The following is a 27579-nucleotide window of genomic DNA, read 5'->3' on the forward strand; positions in this document are numbered from 1 at the left end:
TAGGACCGAAGGAAGGATTGTTCAACAGCTTGAAATGTTGTTTCAGTTTTTCCACCTTGCCTCATTCTCTCCTTTTCCTTCCTCTCTTCTTTCTTCTGACCCATCATCCTGCCTCTCTGGAAGCAAATAACACTCGGAGTGCTATCTCTCTATTCCAGAATATATTTCTGCATTCTGTTCCTACATTAGAATACCAGGTGGTGATGAAGAGGAAGAAAATGGTACCTGACATTAAATTACATTAAAATGCCAGGTGGTGATGAAGATGGAGGTATTGGTAGGAGGATGGAGAAAAATATCCCAAAGAACAGCAGAGCCTCCCCTTGATGGTCATTATTTCATACATATTGGAGTCTGTGGCTCCTGGTATATGGAACTATTGACTTGAGCACCCTGCAGGGAAGTTACAGACTTTCAGCTTAACTTGAAAGGGCTCACCTTCTCCCTCCTCTCCTTCCCAGAAGCTACATGTTTCATGGGTAGACCCTTGACTTCCCACTGGAGGGCAAAAACACACAGAAACAAACGAGCAACAAACAAACCAACCAACAAAAAACCAAAAACAAACCCCCAAATGGCAAAACACAAAAACATCCAACCAAAACATCTTACCTGTTACTTGCTTGCATTCCATCTCCCTGAGACCAAATGTTTCTCTTCTTTGATACTCAGAGATTGGTATTCAGGAGAATTGTCAGCCCTCTATTGCCCTCTATTTCTGGATCCATATTGATGATGAAAGGACTCAATTGTTCAACAGATCCTGAACACCTACTCTTCCCAGTTTAGCTGATCAAATATTTAATAAACATTTATTGGTGCTAGGTGCTTTACCACACACTGTATACTCTAAAATGTATGAAGACAAGATCCCTGAACTCCAAGAACTTATAGATGATGCTGAATGTCATTAGAGATACAAGAATATGGTGTACTACCTATGATCTGTGCAGAAGGTGGATGGGAAGGGAAGAGTTGTACACATTTTTTTTTTTTTTTTAGTTGCACAGATTTAAGGAACAAGCTAAGAGGTTAATAGTGAGCCAGAAGTTATATAAAAGGAAGAAATCAATAAGGATTTTAAAATTATGAAAACTTTCATTTATGAGATGGGATTCTATTTGGGCCATGGATAGATTCAAAGAAGCAAGGAAAGTAGGAAGTCCAGGGATATGGAGAAGCATGAGCCAATGGTGGGAGGGAAAACTAAAGAAAAGGGCGGAGTAGAGGAAAGGAACATTTTGGTCATAGTGATAATACCATTGGGTACTTATATGATCATGGGAGCAAAATTTGCATGCCTGTAACAAGACTATTTCTAGGGATAACATAGAAATCCATCAAATTTAAGATCCATGTGATGCCCTCTTTTATAAAGTGTGTTCATAACTTCTCTGTTTCTAAGTTTTGGGTTTGGGTTTATTCCTGAGGCTTGTGTTCAACTGGCACATCTGCAGGGCGGGAAGGTTCATGGTGGTCTCCTTTACATGGCTGTCAGTTGGTTCTAGCTGTTGGGTGGGGCACCTTGATTCTAGTTAATTCTAGTTAACGAAAGGTCATCCTCCAGAAAGCTAGTCCAGCTTCCTTATCAGACATTCTTAGAAGAACAAAAACAGAAGATGCAGGGGCTCTTTAGGTCTAGTCTTGTAGGATACACAGTGTTCCTTCTGCCTCATTCTCTTTGTCAAAGCACATCACGATGCCATTAGGATTCAAGGGATGGGTCGATAGATGCCATGACTGTCTGGAAAGAATGGCAGAGTCACACATCAAGGAGGCATAACTCACTGGGGCAAATATTGTTACAGTCTCTCAAATTTGGTTAGGAAAGCTGAAGAGAACACTGTTCTATAGCAGAATGAGTATTGGTCAGGGAGGTGAAATTCAGATTAATGGCCCAGGACGGCCACTCTGGATGTTCAAGTTTGGAAAAGTCATTTACTTTCTTGGGTCTTATCTTTCTTAATTCCTTTCACAGAGCGTGTATTGAGTTATTTTTTGATGCGAATACAGTGTGAGAGAAGCCAGAGCAGAGAAGCCTGGCCCCTTTCCCTACTTTGTTGTTCAGCAACATTTTTAGTCTTGACACTCTTGATAAGCTTAAACTCCTCTCCCTCTTCTTGCTATTTTTCTTCCTAGCCGATGTAGATTCACCTGTCTATGGCAGATACCCACAATCTGGATGGGGACTTGGGAATAAGAGTTAGATTATGGAGATAGAGATAAACTAATAAATACTAAAATTATCAAAATAAAACAAAATTGACAGTAAACAGGGAGAAGAGTTCCTTTATCTACAAAATGAGGAGATTGAATTAATTGGTCTCTTAGACCTCTTCTTACTGCAGAATACTAGTCCCTGAATTTATATGCATCAAATTTTGGTGTGATGCTCGATACAGATAGCACCTGAATTATGAATGATCTCTCTGTATATGAATGGGCCACGGGAGGGTGCCTCTGAGCATTTCTTTGTTCTCCAGTTCAGAATGCCTTGGGAGCATTTGACCTAAAGAGTGGCTTCTCTGAAGTAAATGTTGAATAACGTTTTGCCAGCAGAGATCTCCCTCATGGCCACCTTTTCAACCCCTTGCCACTGTGGTTCTTGTTGCTATAGTGGTTAATATACACAGGTGTAGCCCTTCCTCCAATCTTCTGATGCCACCACGGCTGTAGGTAACATAAGAGACTTCACTCCTGTAGTTAGCTCAGAAGGAAACGGGTTCCTTCTTTCCAAAATTGGAAGTTTTGGTGCATTTTACCATAAGATGTTTTTAAATAAAACCTTTCCAATAGATTGTAAATTATTACACGGTGCTATGCTCTGGAGATACTGTGGAGTAAATAAACCCTGTGGGCTCATTACAGCCCAGGCACAAGTGATCGGTATTCCTTTTAACATAGAGAAAGGAAAAGTTCACGTTGTAGGAAGCAGGTTTACAAACAAACCTACATACAACTTAAAAAAACGTAACCTGTTTTTTTAAGTAGAAATTGTCTCGTCTGTCCCTACAGTCATAGTTTATTTAAAGCTCGTTTCCATTACACATGAAGAAAAGTGAATAAATTGCAAGCACTATTCATTAAGGTTTTGGCCATCCTTAATGCAATAAAAAATCTCTGGGTTCTGAATTCTTCAGTTTGAAAAATAGGACTCTGTTAGCACTAGCAACTTGTTGAAAACTTGGCAGATATTTGCAGCGTAATTATTAATGCAAGCCACCTCAATTCCTCTTTGGTACTAGACAGGTTGTAAATAAATTATATAAATAAATATTAATGCAATTATTAACTTGATAATTTTATGTGCTATGTAGACATGCAAGGAAATTAAAGATGAAGGCTGCTGAACTTGTGTTTGAGGATATACATAACGGTGACTTATTCCCCAGATCATGAAGAGATAGAAGTACACTAGATCCAGCCTTGTCTTCAGCTACATAACGGAGTATGACTGTAAAAACAAATATACATGTAATTTCTCATGGTGGTTAAGTTAATAACATGTCACTATAATTTGTGTACTTGACATAGAAACCAAGTCATGTGGGTCCTAGCTGGAAAGAAAGTAAAGGCGCAGAGCTCCAAACCAGCTAGCAGCCTACTTTTTGAAAAGCCCAGCCTTTGCTGTCAAATAGTAGTTCAGAGGTTCCTCTTTAACCTGTAGGGTTTCTTACAGAAAAGAATAGCAATAGCACGTAAATGTCTGACTTCCTTCACAACCCTTTGAAAAGGTAACCCGGGGATGGTGTTGCCTCTCACCCCTCAGCGTCCAGTGCTCTCAAGGGAGGTGGCATGTCTTATCGGACTGGAGCAGCCAGGCAAGGGCAGCCCGCACATTGAGAGGCCAGGGCAGTGTGATGGTCAAGGCCACTGGGCAGGTAGTGAAAGGCCTCTCGCTGTGTTAAACAAATGTGATTTCCTTCCTGGCTTCCACAGGAGCTAATTTTGTTTTTCACTTCTCTTCTGGCATCAGAACAATAAGGACTCATAAGGCCATTCTGCCTGTGAGGAGATGTGCATTAGATTATCATAAATCCACAGATAAAAAGTACAGTGGTCAATAAGACCAGCCGTTCCTGGATGAAATAAAAGGTTTAATTGAAAGTACTGTCCCAGGGGAAACATGATTGAGCGTGGTATTGAGTAGACATTAATTACCTCAGACCAGAGAGTGAAGGAAGTAGAAGGAAAACCATTCCATTTATTTTAAGTTCCCAAATCTGCTTTCCTTTAAGAGAAGGTGGGGGGGATTATTCGAATAGAGTGCTAGGAGGGAAAAAAGTGAATTTTTACACATACACGATGTTCTTAGAACACCATTCGTGTTTTTTAGGAAGTCGCAGCTGAATTTTCTGCTAATACAGATATTTTTTTGGAAGTTAGAGATCGAGGTAGAGCATAACATCTACTGATAGGCTGAAGAATGGTTAAAATTGATATATTCCTACTCAGTTGCTATAACATATTAGTAAATAAATTGTATTTTTTCATAATTCTAGATTTTTTTTGATTCTTTATGTTTCTCAGCTTGTTTTTTAGTAGGTTGGGTTTCCATTCTCCAGTGTAACAGAAAGAAGAAATAACTTGAAGGGGTGTCTGCACATACGGTCCCCATTAAACACTGGACAGCTTGCTTTATATCACTGAAATATGGCTGCCGTTATAAATCATGCGTGTTTGTTTAGCCGGGGCCCCACTTCTGATGCGGCTGAAGTAATGGGATGAACTCTGCGTCGACAGAGACAAAGCCTAGGATCAAGGACTGCCTTAACAAGAAAGTAATTGCTCAGGTGTCTCTTCTAGCAGTCATTAACGTATTTGAATTATGACTTTGATTCTTCTCTCGGGTCAAGTAGCATATAAAAAATACTCTGGATTACCCATCTCTACTACACAGTGGGTTTGAAAGGAGATACCAAGTACACTGAGAGTGTCTGATTTGGTGTTTGTACACAACGCTGCCCAATTGAGTAAAACAAACAAACAAAAACCGTCAAAGCAATTTTTGGTTTATTTGCTTTTCAGTTTTATTTAGAGTGAGTGAAGTCACTCAGTCAGTGAATTTAAACTTCTCAGCCAATTGTTTAGGAGTTGACAGAGGCATGATCTTTGTTTTAAATGTGAGAGATTGGTTTTTTTAGGGTTAATTTGAACAGAGTAGTTGCCAAATAGCACCAGCTGTCATAATAAAATAGAAGTGAATGACAGCTTTACTCCACCCCGTATCAAAACTCCAGAGCGGATATGGTGATCAGATGAGCCAAAATAAATGTGAGTTCTTAGAAACATTTGTGAGCTATTTTCTTGCATAGCTCAGCCTTTCATAGGCGTCAGTGTGCCAACAGGTCATAATTAAGCTTAGCATTGTAGAAAATAAGGGGAATTTGTTGCTGTACATATCCCAAATCCACTACCTAACATTCCAAAATTCCTCTTGGTGATGGTGGTCATGGTGATAGTGGCCTTAAGTATTGAAACTTAATTAGCAGTTTTTAAAATATTTTTTATATTAATGCACTGTGGCCCGTATTGAACTACAGCAGGAGAATTAACTGATCCAACGCTTATCAGCAATGCTCTTTGAATATTTACCATGCATTTGTTCTCAGACATGCATTGGGATAGGTGTTGGTGGTAAATATAAATGGCATATAAAGACCTTGAGGTCTTTAAAGGTTTATATAATATGTGTGTGTGTATATCATATACATATATGTATTACATACATATATGTATCATATACATACATACATACATATATATACACATATATATATCATAACAAATAGCCATAATATAATGTGATTATTTTGTATACAGTTCTAAGGAGACCAGGATAAAGGCTCAGGCATAAAGAACAGGTGACAACTCAGGTGTGTTTTGATGGATAAGTAGGAGTTTACCAGTGGGTGTCAAAGTGGGAGGAGAGGAATGAGTTTTAGGTAGAGAGAAACCCATCCAAATAAGAGAAGCTCTTTGTGACATTTAGTTAATTTTAGTTTCACCTAACAAACATGCTAGGAACTTTAAGCTAACAATGTTAAAAATATGACTTTATAGATGTGAGACACAACTGTCACTTTTTTGAGTTTTTGACCTTTTAATGCCATTACATCAATAAAGGGCATTGTGGGAGAAAAGTAGGGACAAAATAACTTATGAAGTCATCCTATTACAATCTGTTTTATATGTATGCATCATACTTGATGTTAAACTAGGTTCAAAGTTGAGTTAAACGTAATCCCTGCCTTTGATGAGATCACAGTGATAGAGTGGCGTTAAGACAGACAGGCCGGGAAATAATTGGAAGACTAGAAAAAGTGATGAGAATTGTAAGAATGGGGAACAGAAAGTAAAATGGAGTTCAGAGGAGGGCAAATTGTTTTCTCACTGATAAAATCAGGGAAGGAACAGGTGGCTTATGTGCTGAGACACAAAATCAGGGTGTTTGGAGATATTAAGTAAAGAGTCTTTTATTCCATTATACCTTCACTATGAAATTTCTTTTGAGGTCAAAATAATTTCTGTATTTGATATATACACACATACACATAAAATAAAGCTTTTTTCCCCTCATGCTTGACTTCATTATCATAAAAATTGTAGGTCTGTACTCTCAAGAAAATGTTTCACTAAAAAGATTCATTCCCTGTACTTGGATGAGTCTTCCTTTTTCATGTATCAGCAAGAAAAAAATGGAGCTGTGATTCATTTTAAAAAAATTCCTTAGGCATGAACTGAAGTGAGATAGTCCTTGTTTAGTCTTTGATGCATACTTGACTTTGTTGGAAAATGAAGATCCATTAGTTCAGGGAAGAAAGAAGTCGTCCTGCTCAACATACTGCTAGGAAAATACTGATTGGAAGTGTGCTGAACTTTTCAACTTCTTGTAATTACACACTGATTTTACAGGAATTAAGGCCATAGAATTGCTCCCTTACCCTTGTCCCGCTTTTATATATATAGAAAAACAGCAAGGGAGAGGGTCATTTGGAAGATGAATACTGAAGAAGAAGAATGTCAAGTGCAAGATGATATTCAGTAGCCTAAGCCATATTTTGGACCCTGGAGCCACCTGAACAGTCCCTTTCGAGAATCTGGCAGGAACAATGCAAGGATGTAGGGGCAGGGATCTTCCCGGACTAGGCTACCGAATTCCTCCCTCTTGGGAGACTCACACAGACATGGAAGCCGCCCTGAAATATAGACTACAGGGTGGTGTCTTAGTCCATTCTATAACAATACTGCAGGTTGGGTGGCAGATAAACAAGGGAAGCTTCTTCCTCTCAACTCTAAAGGCTGAAAGCCCAAGATAGGGGTGCCAGCATGATCAGGTAAGCGCTATCTCCCGAATCATAGACTTCTCGTCTATGATGATATGTCATATCATATGATGAAAATGTCTAGGGAGCTCTTTTTAAGGCATTAATCCCATTTATGAGGGTTCCGCCCCCATGGCAAAATTGCCTCCCAAAGGCCCCACCTCTGAATGGCATCACCTTGGGGATTATTAAGATTTCAACATATGAATTTAGGGGGACACTAACATTTGGACGATAATGGATGAATATATGTGTCAGTAGAAAATGTGGTACTAAAGGAAGGGAAAGAGATGATTAAAAGAAATAATAACCCTGTGATACATCATTAAATGTTGGTATCTTCCATATGTAAAATATATACATGTCACTCAATTGGAGGATGGGATTATTGGTCTCAACTCACTTCCAAATAGTAGCATTATATATCCATCCTCTTATCGTAGTCTCATTGTGTGTATGTGGACAGTTCTTTTCCACCCGAAGCCTGTGGATTTGGCCATGTGAAGTCATTGGCCAGTTAGATGTTAGTGGATGTTTTGTGAACAAAGTCTTTGAAGATAGTTTCATACTTGCATTCCTGTCTTTCAGCATGTGAGAAACATGTTTCAGTTATCCAGTGGTCTAAGGAAGATGCTAGATACATGGAGCAGACATGTGTATGCCCCACACTTTGAAGGCAGACCTACTTGATTCCAGCCTAGGTCATGCAAACCCCAGTCAACCTACAGATCTGTGAGCCAGAAATAAATGCTTTATTGTTCATACCCCAATGGGGCATGTTTGGAATGCAACATTTTTGTGACAACAACTGATACACTTTTCCCCATTAATTAACTCTAGGTAGTTTTCCTTTCTCCCCAATTTGCTTGTTGTAGTGGGGATAGGGAAGATACATCCACACTTTAATTTTGATGGATTTTTGATACTCTACAGAATATAAATGACTTCTTATTTTAAAGTCAGTTTTATCTGAAAATTAATTTTAATAGAGTAATTGACTTAATTAAGATAAAATGCAAATTATGTCTTCATCTACATATATAAAGGGCACATTATATATATGGTAAGAACATTCTCATTACAATAGTAAACATAACATGTACTATGAATTTAAAATGGTTACTACCCACTGAGATTTCTCAATCTCTATTTGGAATTTAGGATTATTTATCATTGATAGTGTTCTAAAGGGGATTGGTTTCCAGCTGGAGTCTCATTAGGTACAACTCAAACATTAGATGAAGGATAGGGTTAAAATGCTATATTTTCCTCATTTCATTTCTTTAAAGCCTTTACCAACAAATAAATTACCCCCTCCTCCAGCCCCCACAAAAATACCACTTTCTTGAGGCTGTGGTAGTACTGTTACTACATTGTATCATAATTTAATAAACACCAGAGTTCTGTGGCTCAAAGTGAAAGAATATTTATTGGGTCTTCTGTAGAAAATGAAGGTATCAGAGTTGGAAAGAAAGCCATATTATCTTTACTAAGAGTTGTTGTGCCCTAAATAATGACACACATACTTAGAATGGTGGGTGTTAGAAAATTTTTATACTTTTGCTCTAGTGGCTAGGTTTCTTATTCTGTGACTTTCTAGGATCCCAGTGAAGGAAACTGTAAGCCATTGTCTTTAAACTATCTGCAGAAATTTCCCAATCCAAAACTAAAAAGTAAAACTAAAATTTAATTTTTCATAAGGAAACTAAATGTCATTTTTCCCCCTTTCTGGACTAAGGGCTCCAGAATGTACTTGCTGTTCTATGTCTTTGGAAGCCTGGCCTTGAGTCTGTACTTTTATGATGCTCTGTTGTCAGTGCGAATTGTGACATACATCACATACACAGAAGCGTGACACAGAAGTAATGGAACTGGAAGGCTTAACCATGAGGCCGTGTGGTGTCTCTAGGACATTGTTCATGACCTACAAGATTTTTTCTCTCTTGAGGCTTCTCTGTTCTCTGCTCCGTTCCTTTCTACCATGATTTTCCGTGTGTTCTCTAAAGCAACACATCTTTAAGTGGAGGGGGGAATACTTTTCCTCTAATATGCTCATGCAATGGTGTGTCCCATGATCAAGTGAATTAGGGAATATGTATTAATCTTTTAAAAGCAGTTCTAAAATGCACGTTTTCCTTAGCATTTTTCGTAATAGAAACTATCGGGATATTTGTCCTCATATGCAATGACTGTGACCCTGTGTTCTAGACCTTACATGGATCCAAGTCTTAGAAGGAACCAGTTTGGCTGGCATAGTGGGTTTCTAGAACCCCAAGGCATGGCCTTGGATCAGACCTCCGCAGCAAGCATTAGCTGCTTATGGACTGATGGTCTTGGGGTCAGGGGACTCCACCGCTTCAGGCAGTTGCTACCCCTTCCTGAGCAGTGGACAGGCTATGGGTGGAACAGGAACCATAATTGGTGTGCTTACTTCCACGAAGTGCTTTGTATTTTTTATTTATGTCCAGCTTTTGTCCTGAATAGCTGATTTGTCTTTTAAAGCCATTAAATACAGGTAGCTTGACAGACAGAGTACTTGGGATGGCAAAGATAGTAGAAGTGTTTCGCCTAGACTCCAGCTTTTCAAAAAGGTCTGCTCCTCTAAGAATCAGGCCCTCTATGCTTCCTTTTTTAGAGTATTCAATTATAACAATCGTACTCTTTGTTCTTAAATCTTTTACTCATGTAAAAGTGTGTATTCTTGTATTTTAAACCCTGAATGATTGTCTATAAAAGGTTTAAGACATTTTCACCAGGTTTCTGTAGTTCACTTTCAATGGGAAGGAATAAACAGAAAATAAAAAGGACCTATTGCTTCCCCCTATAAACAAAGCAGTTTCTGGTTTTATAAAGAATCCATGCTGTGTGAGTTGTAATATGTTCATTTATGCCACTTTTCATGGCACAATATATTATATTCATCTCCTTCATGTTTATTGGAAAAAAGTGTTTTTTGCCAGTGTTACCAAACTGTGGAATTTACTGACCCTTCCGGGATATACCATAAGTAGGAAGGAAACAAGGATAGCTATAAGAATCTTAACTTTGAATTACTTTACTTCTGTTAATCTCTTAGTATTACATTAAGACATTTTTATATTGAGCAGACTATGAAGAATGGCGATTTTTTTTTGACATTTGTTTCCTGGTATTAGATTAATCATTGACTTAAAATTGTCTTCTAATAAGTGAAGTCAGAAGTCAGCTTTTGTTCTTTCCTCATCCTTTCCAAAGAATGGATATCAGAAAAAGAAAGAAGTGTCTCAATTACAGACATTTTGTAGGATTTTCTTCATTTGGGTCTTTAGTTATAAAGTATTTGAAAGTGGATGAATATTTACTTTAGGAGATCACATAAGGACATATACTTAATATGTTGATAATCGAGCTCCCTGTAAGAAACCTACATTTAAGACGTTTCCCCCATTAATTGGGTTAATCATCAACAACCTTTACTATGATTCAGAGATTTTTTAAATTATCTGCAGTATGATCCCTGACTCTTGTGATTTGTCTATACTGCCCAGAGGGCGAAAGACTTTAAAAGATAATCTGTCCATTTATAAATAACCCAGGGTTCTGCTGATTTCATTTATATGTTAACAACAGTTGCGGGAAAAGTGCTTTACCTTTATTCAGATGATCATCCTTGGATCACCATTTACCTTTGTATGTCTTCTGTTTACTCTCTGAAAAGTACAATCTAAAATAGAGTGCCTCCCAGCTGTTGGAAGGACCCTTATCCCTACTCAATGGTAATATCACATTTTGAATTTTATGTAATCCAACTGACCAAAACCCTTTCATGCTTACAATAGCTACCCATAGATGACTTTTTCCAGAAAATGTTAAAAATTCAGAAAATTAAGTGTCTTGCGGGTATCTTATCCTTTCATTGTTATGAAAATTTATTTAACTATAACCAAAGTTTTATTACCTCAAATTCCTTAGAATTTATTTAGGCAAAAGTTAACAGTATTTAAGCTTATTATAAAATATCCTGCCAGAATTACCAGGTATGGCTTATGCTTTATATAAAGTAGATGTATATTTATTATTTATATAAACATAAATAATAAATATAAATATAAATATAAATAAATATATATTTTTTTCTTTTTTTTTTTCCCCTTAAAGGCCTCTTGTTTAAGTTTTGGTAATTGACAAAATGATTGCATGTGAATCATAACTCTTGCATAAAGTAAGCTGCTCACAACACAGACTAATAACACATTTGGGAGGCGAGGCAAAGACATCCAGAGCTTACTTGTGCTGAGCCAAGAGCGCAGCATTTAATGAAATGAGGGCCATAAAAGGTCCAGCATGGATGCTTTCAAGTCTGACCCAGGCTTCTGAGAAATTGGACACCGATCCTGCACGCAGATGTACTCCCCCGTGCTCTGGTAGGCTGGGTTTTTACAACTTGCGTGCGTGAATCAGGTACTTCTTTGCACTACAAGAATGTTTGTGATTCCAGAGATGGCCCTAGTTGGAATACTCCTAAGCAATAATATAGATGCCTCGCAAGTCATCCATCTTCTGCCTCCCTTTCCACTTCTCACGCCAAGTAATTACTTTTGATATTTGTTTTAGTAAAATGGTTAGGATAGCTCACAAGGTCCGACTATGTCCATTCCTCTGTTTCTTCTTTCTTTTCCTTAAATTCTACTCTGCCTCTCCAGATAATACTGTGAACTAAACAGAAAGTCCTTCCCATATCGTTCAGTAAACTCTTTGCCAATTATAGTCTATGCAGACTGGGCACTTCATATTACAGTGTTGAGTACATACAAGATGTTTGATTAAAATTTGTTGGATCACTATGGTTTGCAAAGAGTGACTCTTGTCACTCAAGCCAGAATGAGCCAATTTCATTTCTAGATTCCAGCTTTAACAGGTTATTCACGGTGCTTGGGAATAGAGGTAGTCTTACAGAGAACAAAGTCGGGGAATGGAAAAATAGGGAAAGACATAACTAGATGGGAGGGAGAAAGGGCAATATATTTAATTAGGATGATAATGGAAGAGAAGCTATAAGAACTTGAAGAAAGTTTGTATAAAAGATATTAAGAGATTAGTTAAGGCTAGGGGTGGTTAGGATAAACATTAAAATGGCTTATAAAAATTAGGGAGGATAAGACAGTTACCATTTACTCACCATTTGGTTTTGCATTTCATGTATCTCTTTAATAAAAATAATATATATAATATATATGCAGAGATACATATATATGTGTGTATATATATACACACATACATACATATATAATATTTTGCTGTTTTCCCATTGAAAATTATGTTCCAGTATTGAATTATGAAATTAATGTAGAGGATTGTAATCAAATTAAAAATTAAATAAGAGCATAGAAATCACTAAAATGCATTGCACTCTGGTTAAGTATTGTCTCATGAAACTTATTTATAGGTATATGTGTACACATATATGTTTTTGCCTGGATGGATTGGCAAACACAGAAAAATGGCTGATGTGTCTTTGGGTACTGGATCACAGTGCTTCCCAGACTGAATGAAGTGTACCATGAATACTGCAGTATTCACTAAAGATTTGAGGTACATGTTATAGCTTAAAGCCACGAACAGCCCAGTGTTCATCACAGATTGGTAGCGATGACACCTCTTGTTGCCTTCATTGAGGATCTGTGGCTGAAACTGAGCTAAGTTATCATCTCTCCTAGGAACTGGAAGCATTGTGTGAGAAGGAAAATTGGACTAGGTTACTTTTAAGGTTTCTTAAAACTATAATACATTGTGCCTTTTATAATTATTTTTAATGTAAGAACTAATTTGTATAAACCTTAAAAGTAATGGAATCTGGAATGGTAGGAATCAAAAGTGATACCAGCAGTTTATTTATTTACCTATATATGTGTACAACCCACAAATACGTATTTACAGATACCCATGTGTACATATACACAAGCACATACTGTTGGACATACACACGAACATCTATATCTATCTATATGTATTTATTCACTCAACAAATCATTATCCAGTGCCTGTTTTTGAGTCTGGCACCGTTTTAAGCACTAGCAATAAATTGGTAGAAAAAGAATCAGAATAATATAAGAATTCCCACATTCAAGAGACCTTATTAAAAACAAATGAGCAGGGGCACCTGGGTGGCTCAGTGGGTTAAGCTTCTATCTTCAGCTCAGTTCATGATCTCAGGGTCCTGGGATCAAGCCCCACTTTGGGCTCTCTGCTTATCGGGGAGCCTGCTTCCCCCTCTCTCTCTGCCTGCTGCTCTGCCTACCTGTGATCTCTCTTTCTCTCTCTGTCAAATAAGTAAATAAAAATCTTTAAAACACACACACACACCAATGAGCAGGAGCACCTGGGTGGTGAAGTCAGTTAAACATCTAACTCTTGGTGTTGGCTCTGGTGGTGGTCTCAGGATCATGAGATCAAGCCCCACATCAGGCTCCATGCTCAACATGGAGTCAACTTAAGACTCTCTCTTTCTCCTCCTGCCCACCAAGCGCTCTCTCTCTAATAAATAAATAAATCTTAAAAAAACGTTAACAGATACACAGTATGTGATTAGCTCTGTGGAAGAAAAACAGGGTAGTGGACATGGGTAAGGTGGTATTGAGAGAGCATTTAAGCAATATGAAACTGAATGGTCGGGGGTGACCTCACTAGTAAATTGATATTTGAACAGAGGTTTGAAAGCAGTGAGGGAAGGAGGTCTGCAGCAATCTAGGGGAGGAGAATTCAAAGCAGAGATAAGAGGTTATACAATGGTCTTGGGGCAGAAGCCTGAAGGATGAAGGATGTACTGAAAAAAAGAAGAAAGGCAATGTGGCAAGCATAGGATAAGTAGTAGGAGAGATGAGCAGAGAGAAGACTCATGGGACTCAGAATTTATAGGACATTGGCATTTTCTCTGAACAAGGTGGGAAGTCACCAGTAAGTTTTGAGTGTTTGTTTTAATAGGACCACTCCAGCTGCTGTAATGAGAAATATCCCAAAGAGGAGAAAAGTGGAGGCAGGGAGGAGAAAGGAGACACTAGTACAGAGGGTGTTGGGTGAGAAGCAGTGGTAGCTCAGATGGTTAAAGTGATAGGATTCTGGATGTGTGTGTGTGTATTTATGATTTTACTACTTTATTTGAGACAGAGAGAGAGAGAGAGAGAACACAAGCAGGGGGAGGAGCAGAGGAAGAGGGTGAAACAGACTCCTGTTGAGCAGAGAGCCAGACGTGGGCCTCAGTACCAGGACCCCGGGTTCACGACCTGAGCCAAAGGTAGATGCTTAACCGACCGAGCCACCCAGATGCCCTGGGTGTGTTTTTAAAGTAAAGCTGACAGGAGTTGCTGACGGGTTGGATATAGAGTGTGAGACAAGAAGGAAGTCAACAGTGACATTGAGGTCCTTATTTGAATGTCTGGAAGAACACAGTTCCATTTACTTGTTCAGGAAGAGCGGGTTTAAGGGATGATCTACTTAGACATGTCTTCAAGGTAGAAATCTTAATAAAGTTGTTCACTAGAGAATTGGTTATGTGAGTCTAGTTTAGGAGAGAGGTAGAGATAGGAATTTATGACTCATGAGCATGTAAATGATATTTAAAACTGTGAAATTAGGTGTAACTTCAAAAATGAGGATGGGACAGAAGAGAAAGAAATCAGATGATTCTTAGGACACTAATATTTAAAGATTGGTGAGATGGGGAAGAAGTAGCAAAGGATTTTGCAAAGGGGTTGACCGTAAAGTGGGAGATGAACTATAAGAGAGCGATGTCCTGAAACCAAGAAAAAAAATATATATTTCAAAAAGTAGGCCTCCATCAGTTTGATCTAATGTTCCTGTACATCAGGAAAAATAAGAGATGACAATTGACCATCAGATTTAGTAACATGGAAGTCACTGGTGACTCTAAGAGGAATATAAATGTACTACCCACACATACACACATAAATACACATGCATATATACAGAGAGAGAATACATATACACGTTATATATTATGTAGCTTTAATACAGTATATATACTACTATGGGGTAATGCATATTACATATAGTATAGGTAGTATTAGAAAACACATATGTATAAATGTGTGTGTGTGTGTGTGTGTGTGTGTGGTCATAGAGATGTGTTTACATCTTTCTGGTTGGCAAGGCAATAGTACAGCAAATGGTTCTTATACCTTCATAAATTCCTTTCAAAAACATTTATCTTTTTGTAATGATGGATAAATGTTTAGAAAACACAGAAAAATTATAAAGAAGGAAACTGTAGTCCATATTGCAGTGCCAGTAGATAACTACATTTTTTTTTCTGTGCAAACATATACACATATGTAGATAGATGGGGTAGGGTTGTGGGACAGGTAGGTAACAGGTAGATGGGTAGGTGTCAGTATGTATATAGCATATATTTATATAGTTGAAATGTACTGTACACATCCATTCTGATACTTGATGTTATGTTCTCACATGAGTAGACTTTATGTCAATACTATTTTATAGAAACCTATGGTTCTTAATACATTTAAAAAAGTACAAAACAGCATATATAGAAGCATAACTAACCTAACAAACACCACTTGATAGGGTAAATTTTTCTTCTGGGTTATATTAATAAAAGTCAGCATTTTGTATATGTACCAATAAATTCAATATTTATCACTTTCCTTACTCTGTTAATCCCTCAAAGACTGTATTTCTGCCCCTAGAAAATTAGCTGCCATATAACCAGAGACTTATAACCAGAGAAATAACTAAGTGTAGAATTCTGTGACCAACTAAGTAGTCAGTCATGAACCTGTGAGCCTAAGACTTAGCCCCCATTCTGGGACTTGGGAACATATCAGCAGACAACATTGCAGTCCCAAAGTACTTCTCTGGACTCTTTTTGCCTTAAACTTGACTCTACGTGGCAGTTGCCTTAACTTGACAGTAGTTAGCAGTTAAAATCGACTGTACAGGGCAGTGGTTTTCCACTGGAAGTGATTTTGAGCCCAGGAGACATTTGGCAGTGTCTGAGGGCATTTGAGGTTATCATAACTAGGGAAGGAGGTGCTACTGGTATCTAGTAGGTAGTAATTCTGTGGACTGTCCTTTAATGCATAGGACAGTCCTCCACAACAAAGAATTATCATGCCCTAAATATCAGTGGTGCTAAGATTGAGAAATCTTTAGTTGTAGACCCTGAAAGGCTGGCCCCGGGTGGGTCCCAAGGGATTAGGCCAAGGCATATGCACTAGGGGCAGGTAGGTATCCATCCTGGGGCTGGCTCAAGGAACCTCATGGACTTTGTATCTAGAGACATGGCCTCTAGTGGCAAAGAATAAGAAATAATGAAAAGGAAAAATAAAAAAAATGAATGGATATTCACAAGATTTCCTTTCTTATGCCAGCCTTGCATCTTGATTTTTTCCCCTCTCTGGATAATTGTTAGTGTAAAAAGCAAGGGGCGTTCCCAACACAGTACAGAAAGAGCTCTTGTCTGAAAGACAGAAAGCAAGGGAGGATCCAAGGTGTGGATATGTCATTGCCTTTGGGATCATCCTATCACTAAGGTCCTGCATTTGGGAGGCTCTTCTCCAAAATGTTGTCTGGCAAGATTGGAGTTTAATTTTTAGAGTTCTTTGTTGAACCAAGATTATTGATGGAAGGCATTCAGCATATTGATTTTTTCTCATGCATTAGGTAAAGGGACATTTATTTCTAATAGAGGAAATGGCTATGTTAACTACTATAATGGCTTCCTTCACCATTGGGTGAATAGCAATAATAATTTGCTATTATTAGAAGCCACTAATTATGGCTTGAGCCTGATATAGTATAAGAAAGATATAAAACAGAACCGTAGTTGAGTAGAGAACGTGAAGTTGCATGGTAGCTTACTGTCACGGTGGGAATCAGTCTTGGGATTTCTTGTGACTAGGCCAAGTCATAGTGGTTCACAGAGGTTGAGATGTAGCATAGCAGTTACGAGTCTGGCGCAGGAACTACACCGCCTGGACCTCACACAGCTCCAACACCGTAAGGTCTTATAGACTGTAAGCATGGTACTTATCTGCTGTGCATTTCAGTCTCCTCATCTGTTAAATGGTCATGATAATATTCCTCATAGAGTTGTTATGAAGAATAAGTACATTAAAATGTGTAAAGCACTTAGAACCATTGTTAGCCACTAGATTGTTTTTGTTGTTCCATTTCTGGCTTTCAGGTATCAGGGACTTGAAAGGGGGACCCTCTTGCACTCCTAGTGGGAATGAAAGCTGGTGCGGCCACTCTGGAAAACAGTATGGAGTTTCCTCCAAAAATTAAAAATAGAACTACCTTATGATCCAGCAATTAAACTACTAGGTATTTACCCAAAGAATTCAAAAATACTAATTCAAAGGGATACATGCACCCTAATGTTTATAGTAGATTTATCTATAGTATCCAAATTATGGAAACAGCCCAAGTGTCCATCAACTGATGAACACATAAAGAAGATATGATATATGTGTACGATGGAATATTACTCAGCCACAAAAAAAAAAAAATGAACTCTTGCCATTTCCAATGACGTGACTGGAGCTAGAGAGTATTATGCTAAATGAAAGACAAATACCATATGATTTCACTCATATGTGGAATTTAAGAAAACAAATGGGCAAAGGGAAAAAAGAGAGAGAGGGACAAACCAAGAAACAGACTCTTAACTATAGAGAACAAACTGATGATTACCAGAGGAGAGGTTGCTATGAGGACGGGTTAAATAGGTGGTGGGGATGAAGGAGGGCACTTGTGATGAGCACAGGGTGATGTATGGAAGTGTTGAATCACTAAATCTTACACCTGAAATTGATAGAATACTGTAGATTAACTAACTGGAATTAAAATAAAAACTTAAACACATACACACAAATGAAAACGATAGACATAATATCACTTGGTTTCTATTTTGTTCCTATCACGTGTGTCATAAATGAAAGGTATTGATACAAATAGTGATTGTCAATCTTAATTAAACCCAGTTGCCGAAGAAATCGGATTTGATTACAGAATAAAGTGGTTTGAAGATATTACTCGAGCAAAACTTGCCCTTGTGTCATTTTGTTTCTAGTAGATTAAAAAGCCAGAGAAGCTTCTAGTCTTCTTCTAAAATGGTGTTCACAAACTTCTAGGCAGAACAGCTGTTCTTTAATTTGTACTTTAATTCAGTGGAACTTTATTAGACTAAAATTAACCAAACCCCAGAGAGACCTGGAAACATAAATGCTTATCAAATGTTACGGATTCTAAATAGGACATTCTGGAAGACAAAGATGAAGGCTAACAATTTACCTTTCATATTTAACTATCGCATTCCCATGGGGGAGAAAAAAGACAGCTAGTTTGAATCAAATAATGGGATGTTTCTTGGATAATAATACAGTGTGTTAGTTGAAAGAACTAACTAGTCATAGGTTTATTATATCAAGCACTGAAGTTTCATTTCTTTTGAAACTACCTATTGTCCAGATTTTTATAGCTAACTTCAGGTACAGTGAAATTAAATGAACTATTTCTTTGAAGGTAGACATGGGCTTTCTCTATTTTGGTAGCAGTTGAAAATACTAGGTCAGTGGATCTGGCAATGATCAGCCTCTTAATCTTGTTTTAATTATGGGTTCTTTGCTACTTCTGATTTTATAGTTGTTATTTGGTGACTGACATTCAGACATTCACAGTAATTTCTAAAATATGCGATTTCACAGAAGAGTTCCTCAAAGTGACCCTAAGATGAGAGTTTCTAGACATAATTACAGAGAGGAAGGAACTACTGACCTAGCATGAGTTGAAGGTTTCTAGGGCTATCTCATTTTCAAATTTTCCAGTTAAACACTGTGGTCGAGTTTCACATTTCTGCAAGCTTGGGTGAGAGGGAGGCCGTAGGGGGCACCTGCAAAGATTATCATCTGGGCAGCATTTTTCCATTGTCACTGCTGTACATTTGAAAACATCAGGGGCTAAATACGATTAACCTTTGCTTCTCGCTGGAAACTTGAACCCTAAGTGTGCCTGTTGCCTCCATTCTCTGTTACTCTAATTTTTTTAGAACAGCTGTGGTTGTGGCTAGGTGTCATTTGGCAAAGAAGACACAAATATTTGTCGTGCATTATCATTTTTGGTTAGGTTCAAAATCTGGTTCCAGTGACTTGTACTGTCAATGAAGCAAGCTTAAGGCCTCAATTGAGCAAAGTGATACTCATCATAAATCACATTTCCCTAAATTTAAGATAACATTTTTGTCAGTGCTCTGTATCCAATTGATATTCTTTTTTTTTTTTTTAAGATTTTATTTATTTGACAGAGATCACAAGTAGGCAGAGAGGCAGGCAGAGAGAGAGAGAGAGAGAGAGAGAGCGAGAGCGTGAGCTGAGAGGAGAGCCTGATGCGGGGCTCGATCCCAGGACCCTAAGATCATGACCTGAGCCAAAGGCAGAGGCTTTAATCCACTGAGCCACCCAGGCGCCCCTCCAATTGATATTCTTGATCATGAACATTGTTTCTATGGTAAATGATACATTTTAAATTATACAAGCCAAATATTTCCCCCAAATTTTAGCATGTTTCTACACTAAGCTCTGTTTCTTCATCTGTAAAATGAAGGCATTAAGATCACCTTATCTCTAAGGTCTTTTCTGGTGCCCAACACCCCCTAATTAACGTCCAGCCTCTTTAATTATTGAGACTCTGCTGGATTTCCGGATATTTACAGGATGTTTCAAATGGCACGACTCCACCTAGCCAAAGGATCCTCTCTGTTGGCCCTCAACAGATGTGACTCCCAAGAACCCTTCTACCTTCCAGGGACATGGTGGTGGCTCCTCACAGAGAGAGAGGACCAGCTGTTAGAGGTCTAATCACCCTGTCTTGCCAGTTGCCTTTTTGTTTGGCCATTCGGGTATAAACACTAACCTGTTTCTTCCCCTCACTCTTTCCATGCGTACTTCAACAGAAAGGAGAGCCCGACTGCTATGCGCTCTCCCTGGAAATGACCGAGCAGCTCACCTTCGAGATCCCCCTGAATGATTCGGGTTCTGCTGGTCTTGGCGTGAGCTTGAAAGGGAACAAATCTCGAGAAACTGGAACGGACTTGGGAATTTTTATCAAATCCATCATCCATGGAGGTGCTGCTTTCAAGGTCAGTAGGACTGCCTGTTTGCATGTCAGTGTGAAGGTGCTCGAGATGTGTCCCTTTGCTCGGGGACTGGGTGCAGGCACTATCTGAAGATGTGAGACCACGAGGCTCTCCTGCGGATGTACCACGTATATGTGTGAACAGATCTGGGCAACAGTTGTCTGTGTTCACACTGTGTGGTTGGTTTTATGCCCCAGACATTGTTCTCTAAACCCATCATGATCAGTACTCTTTCTCTCATTCCTTTTATTACTCTGTTAGGATTCCTGTGAATTTGTAACCAGACAGAGTTGAACCTCAAAATAGCCTCAGAAAAATAAAGCTCAAAACAAGTCAACACGAAGGCAGCAAATAAGGAAATTTGCTCTTGCAAGAATGAAAGCTCAGTGGAGCCTGAGAATGACTGTAGTATAAATTAAAGGTTATTTATCACGTTTTATGCCCTTGAAGATAGGCATGGTGCCAGGAATGCATGTTTGCCTTTGAACTTGGGAAAGCTTACAGATTTCCAGAAAAAGAGGAAAGAAAGTGATTCTGCCTTTTCACATTGGGGTGAGCAGTGTGATCATTGATATTAACATAGTATGATGGTTATCTAGATGGCCTGGGTTCAAATCAAGCTTCATTGCCATGTGCTCTGACCAGGACACCATTGCTAGCTGTGTGGGAATATGGGCGAGGAATGTGACCTGCTGTGCTCCCATATCTTCCTCTCTGGGGGGTATATAATAGGTTATCCCTAATTCAAGTGTCCTGCAGATGAAATTAACACACATACTATGATTAAAACAGCAAAGTGATTAGAGATGGGGGGAACATGTTTGTGCTTATGATCCGCCATCCTCCCCACCATCCTCATCTCACGCCATGCCACAGGTCTTCTTGAGTTTGAGTCCTCCCCAGACTGCTCCCACCTGCTATCATGTGGACAAGTTACTTGTCTCCGTATGCTTCAGTTTCCTCTCTTGTAAAATGAATAAAATTAATAGAGCCTGCCTACTGGTGCTCTTAGGAGGACAAAGAGAGATACTATATGCATTTTGTCCAGCACAGTGCCTATGATAAACTCTCAACAAATGTTAGCTGTTTAAAAATAATCTGACACTGATCACACGTGACCCTCCCTTAACAAAAGCCAAGAAAGGTCTATGGAGAGTTTCCAGGAGCATCTCCGGTCTTGGAGTGCTGGCTTGGTCGAAGCACTGGTCTCTTCTCACTTATCATTCCACATTTGTTTCAAACCTAGACACTGAGCTGATGCCTTTTTCCTTGGGAAATAAGAAATTCATTGTGAGTAGACAACTTTTTAATGTATTCCTTGGATCAGTTAATTTTTTTTGACATAATAAATAATGACAGGATTTCAGTAACATACATCAGTAAGCCTTTATGTCCCTCACGACTCTGCAGGATAGCTCAAGCGGCTGGGATTTAGGCTGCTGTACCTTTGTGACACCATATATCTGCAGGTCAGTGTCCTCCGTGTACGTCACCTCCCCCCCAACCCGGACCAGCAGGCTAGCAGGAGCACGTTCTTCTCATGCTCTGAGGTGGCAGAGGGCCAGCAGCAAAGAGAGAGTGAAGCCTCTCAAATCCGAGGCCCCGAGCTGGCACTCCGCCCCTCCGTGCACACTCAGAAACACACACGTGCACTTCTGACCAAAGTAGTCATGTGGGTGAGCCCAAGGTCAAGGCCTGGGGAAACATAGTCCACCCCTGGTGAAGCTGTGGCGAAGGTGCAGGTCCAGAGAAGGGGGAAGTTTGGGGTCAGTCGTTCAGTCTGTCAAATTCTCCCATCTGGCTCAGAAATGCAGAACCAGGAGCAAAAGGAGAATAATAATAAGACTAACAGCAGCAATTAGCCTTCCTTGTGCTTAGCACTTAACATATGCCTGGTGTGGGGATAAATACTTTAGGTGGGTTCTCTAATTGAGTTCTTCATGTTGACACTGGATGATGATTAGGCAGCTCCGTCAGAGGGAAACTGCAGATTACAGAGTTTAGTGCCTCTCCTGTGGTCACAGCCAGGAATCGCTTAAACTAAGACTTGAACCCGGGCAGTCTGACTTCGGATCCTGTGCTCCACTGTACTGCGGTGAAGCCTCCTTCAGCTCCTCCTTCATATTCCTGAAGATTGGGGGCCATTACCCCGGAGTTGTCTGGTGTCACGCCTGTCACCCTTCACCGAGCCGTCTAAGCAATGTGCTGTGTTTAAAGAGGAGCCTTGATCCTGCTTGTGGTTACCGGGTTGATATTCTTCTTCTTATACCTAATGACAGTTCTGTTTGCGGAATTTATTCCGAGTAAAATTGGAACTGAAATGATTTTTTGGAAATTAAAAGCAAACATCTTAGCTGCTTTATGGGCAATAACTTAAGCTCAAGCAGATATTGGAGAGCAGGTTTAATGTGTATATCCATGTTTGTGTAAGTGAGCATCTCCTTACCTAAGCAGTTTCTAACAGTCCTGTTTCTCCAAGAAAGATTTCACTTTCCATTTATGTAAATTTCTTTCCTGACACCAGTCTGCTGAGTCAGACAATCACACCACTAAAAACCACTGGACAGCATATTTAAGTTAAGCTGATCTTAAACAGTAAGAGGCATCAATCATGAATTTAGCCTTATTGTGAATGTTTAGTATCCATTTGTCTTGTTTACTTTCTGCAGTATAAAGGGTGCAGGACTAAGCTTTGCTCACAAGAAATCTGATTAACCAGAAAAAGAGAGAGAGAGAGAAAGTATTTTTCTATTCTGCTGCGACCGTTCCAATAATCCATTGTTACTCTTCAGAAAATTGCCACCTGTTCTGTGATTCAGGATTATGTCTTACAGAAATTGTTTTGAGACTTTGTTCCTGTCCCCTGTTCAGAAGATACAAATGTAACAGACTGCAGTGTCCCCGGGGCAAAGGGGAGATAAGCATGGGGAACATCCACTTTAGCATCTGGCCCTAGGTTTTTACCTGAAATCAACAAAATAATCTTTCTGCCAGAGCACAATCTTTTTCTCCTGGACCTTCGTACCACTAATTGGTTCTCAAGGTGTTTTTCCCTTTAGGGAAGGTGGATTTTTGAAAACTAAACTACTTTGAAAAGTATGACCAAATTCTTCCTGTGGATTCTGTGTGCTGTATTCTCCTGGGGGCTTCCGCTGGTATAAACAAAGATAGGCTACTTCTTGCCAGATGCAAAACCACCGAACCACTGTGCGACTGTGACTATAATTGAGGGGCTCTTTTTTCTTTCTTTTCTCTCTTTTTATTTATTTTTATTTATTTATTTTTTATTTACCTCTCGGGCTGCTGCTTTCAATCATTTCCTCTCTTGAGTTCTTTATAATGGAGATGTAAATCTGTGTTTGAAAATAAAAGCACCTGGCTCTTCTAGGAGTCCCTCTTGGGGTAAATTCCTCTCACTCAAGGGGCAAACTGAACAATATTCGTACTCTACTCAGAGTTATCCAAATGCTTAATCTCATTAATATTTAAATTCCAGTCTGCATATCAAGAAGGAAATCCCAGAAACTCTTTCCTATTTGTGTCAGGGCTCGACATCTGCCATTTCAGACCCCTTCAGCCCACGGAGCTCTTTGTGGACATTTCTGAAGCATTCGTTTGAGCTCCACTTTTCAAAGTACAAAGGGGCCATTGACCTCAGTAGCCAAATATAACTGAGTATTGGTGCTAATTTGCTTAAACAGTAACAGGGATTACATGTTTGTAGTTCCATTTTAGTTTCTGTCATTCGTACTGGGCATTGGCAGCTGAAGTACAGGGTAATTGCTTTCAGAACCTGTAGAAGTCTCTGGGTTTAACATCTTCCAAACCAAGACCTGTGTGGCATTTTTTTTTTTTTTAAGATTTTATTTATTTATTTGACAGAGAGGTAGAGAAAGCACAAGTAGGCAGAGTGGCAGGCAGAGGGAGAGGGAGAAGCAGTCTCTCCGCTGAGCAGGGACCCCGATATGGGCTTGATCCCAGGACCCCGGGATCATGACCTGAAGCAAAGACAGCTGCTTAGCTGACTGAGCCACCCAGGCGTCCCAGCTACTCTGCGTGACATTATGAAGTGCTTAAGGATGCTTTTCTAAACTTTCAGTTCTGCGATCAGAATTTAAAGCAAGCGTGGTGGTGACATTATTGTTAAATGAAAAGGAATATTGTCTGTGTTGCAGTTAGGAAAAGTACCCTGAGAAGGATGCCCTTCTTTCCCCAGATCCACATAAAAATTAGCTTCTCCTTTCCCTCACTAAAGCACATACAAAGTCTTAATGATTTGAAGACCTTTGATATTCTCATCCCCATTGGCTAAACCTTTTGAATTCTGAGATCAGTAGCTTTCTTTTGCTTTGCTTTTCATGAACTATAGTAACTGAATTTTTTAAGAGAAAATGCATTTTACATCTAATGATTATAATAACTTAAGCTGGCTATTTATCTTAGGTTTTTCCTCAGAAATAAATCACTTTTAGGAAAAATATTTAACTAGAAGAGTGATATTTTTTAAAAATTGACATAGGATATTAGTATGATGTAGTAAGAATAAAAATCTCATGGAGTCTGTTATATTAATTCTGAATGACATTTTTTATTTGAATATACAGACTTTGGGAGTAGAATATGTCCTACTGAAACCTTGAAATAATAAGGTAAAAATTAAAATTTAAAGGCAATTTTTGCTAAGGGAAAAATGTCATGTATCAGATTATTTAAGGTCTTTTATATAGAATGGATTTAAGAATACCTGTTATTCTCTAGAAAATTAATTAGCCAGGTTTGTGCTTAATAAATACTACTTGATGATGATGAAATTAAATGAAAGAAAAATGCCTGACATAGCTAATTGCAAGTGTATGCGCTCAGAATATGAAATATATATAATTTAAGTAATTTGATTCTGGTGTGCTTAGGAAATTTGGAATACTCCCTCTGAGAAATGCAGAATTTTATAATCTAGACTATTTAGTATGAGGTGAAAGAAAGAAAAAGATCTAATACAAGCAATCTCCCTGTTTTAAAATGACTTAAATGTGAATTTTTAGAGCGAATATACACAATTGTAGAATTCCTGGGAATATAGTGCTTGGTGCTGAATGTTCACGTCTCTTCATAATGTGGACCAGTTAGCAGCAGCCAAGCTATCCCATAGCAGTCCAGGAGGAGTTCCCAGCGTGAGTCATTTCCAACTCCATCTCTACTGGTATCTATAAATCATGGAGGGGATCTATAATTAATGAACTCAAAGGAAGTTAAAAGGGACAGCTTTTAAGGAACACTAATGTTAAATGATTTCTTCAACTACCCATTCTTCATAAAATTGATAATGTTTTCTACTGGTGGAAAACCATAACAATTGATAAAAGCAATCATATCTTCCAGGTTTTTACCTCTGACCAATGGACCCCACACTCCAAGGATGTCAGTTGCTCTGTTGAAGCTTCTCAACTGTGAGAAGCTAAACTTTGACATTTCATCCTGACCACGAAAATGTGATACGTTTTAGAAACACCTAAAAGCAGGAACCTTTCCTGGAAAAATTCAGAATCACCGTATATCCAATAAGAATTTTACCTTAAAAATGAAATTATTAACTTAAACATGAGAAAAATAGTATCAATTGTTCTGCTAATTATTTAACCCAATTTACTTTTATAAAAAAAAAAAAAAAAACCAAGAATCTTGGCCTATGTTAATTCAGACAGTCAGGCTCATCATTTAATGGGTTTTCTCCAGTAGCAACTATTTTATAAGGAGATAACCAAAACATTATTTTTAAAATCTCACAATATCAGCATAATCATTGCTTTTCTTGATGATCTTTATCACTTACACATTTTTATTTCATGCACGGAAATTCTAATAAAAAATCTATACCATGCCAGATAAAATTTTGGAAACCTACATCTTTTGAGGTGTATTTTGGACTCCATGATTGTCTCCATGGGCTGAAAGAAATTGTAAGAATTGGTAGTCCTAGTCAAAAAGGAAATGATAATCTACAAAAGTTGATATACCATGATAATGATAATTTGACACTGAAAATATACCTTTTAACTCTAGAGCTATAGTCACCTTCATTATGGGTATTTATAGAATAGATATATACTCTCTATATAGATACATATATAGAGAGAATTTATATGTTTATATGTAGTTACTATATATTTATAATATTTATTATATATTTGTATATATAACTATAATATAACATGATCTAAGTTTTGGCCTTGACACTTTGCTTTGGACCCATTCTTCCAGGGATAAGACTTTAAGCAATTTTTGCACAAAAAAATTGTATAGTTCCTTTCTTGTTCATTAAATAAGAAGATTTTCAGGAAGTTGAAAAGGCCTCAGATTCTCGTCTTGTTAGGCAGTCATGGAAGACTCTGCTTAACTCATATAAAACACATATGCCTTAATAAGCTTTTTATTATCCAGTTTCCTAGGCCAAAGTAAACCAAAAATAGAAAATCAGGAAGGAGATAAGAATATATGGGTGAGGAAGCTGAAATGACAGGAAGCAGAAGTGTCAGAGAAGCACAAAATGCTATTACCACATAGTAAGCCAGGGAATATTTGTGATAACTCTTAAATCAGTGCTTCTCAAACTTTTTTTTTCCCCCTGAGGAAATTAATAAGATTCAGTAACAACTATGGTAGAGTCTCTAAGTTGGGATATATTTATGCCCCTCATTTTTCCAGAAGGAGCTTAAAATGAAGGAATTATAACACATTTTGAAAGTATTAGAATGGTTTTGATTATATATATATGGTGATGTTCTAAATAATATTCTGTTATCTTCGGCAAAAACAGGTTCAAATACTACAAATATGGAGTAAATGGTATGTTGCTAAGACTTCCCCAGTTTGCTACATAATAAAGGAGGGAAGCTTTTAAAACAATACTGAATTAAATGAGTAAATTTAAATTTTACATTCGTTGAGGAAGTGACTATAGGGCCAGTACACAGGAAGTAATCAGGCTTCTCTTTTAGAAGTCTAAGGGTTCTGTGAACATGTGCTGGTGTATTCAGGCCAGCCTGAGTCCATGAATCTCTCACAGTTACAGTTTGTACATAAACCATTTGTTCATCATAGATGAAA

At 38.3% G+C, this 27579-nt stretch overlaps 1 protein-coding gene across 4 annotated transcripts in view; it reads left to right on the top strand.

Moving 5' to 3' along the window:
• Positions 1 to 27579, top strand: part of LOC111141102 (par-3 family cell polarity regulator beta) — a 1027371-nt gene that overhangs the window by 577639 nt on the left and 422153 nt on the right. For 3 of the 4 annotated variants that reach the window (XM_022493436.1, XM_022493462.1, XM_022493453.1), the window contains exon 11: positions 20293 to 20478. The exons of the other annotated variant lie outside the window; for it this stretch is intronic. In XM_022493436.1, coding sequence (XP_022349144.1) covers positions 20293 to 20478 — 186 coding nt within the window. The remainder of the gene's footprint in view (positions 1 to 20292; positions 20479 to 27579) is intronic. 4 annotated transcript variants of the gene reach the window in all.

Source organism: Enhydra lutris, unplaced genomic scaffold (genome assembly GCF_002288905.1).
Source record: "Enhydra lutris kenyoni isolate GAN:26980312 unplaced genomic scaffold, ASM228890v2 scaffoldscaffold1, whole genome shotgun sequence".
Lineage (NCBI taxonomy): Eukaryota > Metazoa > Chordata > Mammalia > Carnivora > Mustelidae > Enhydra > Enhydra lutris.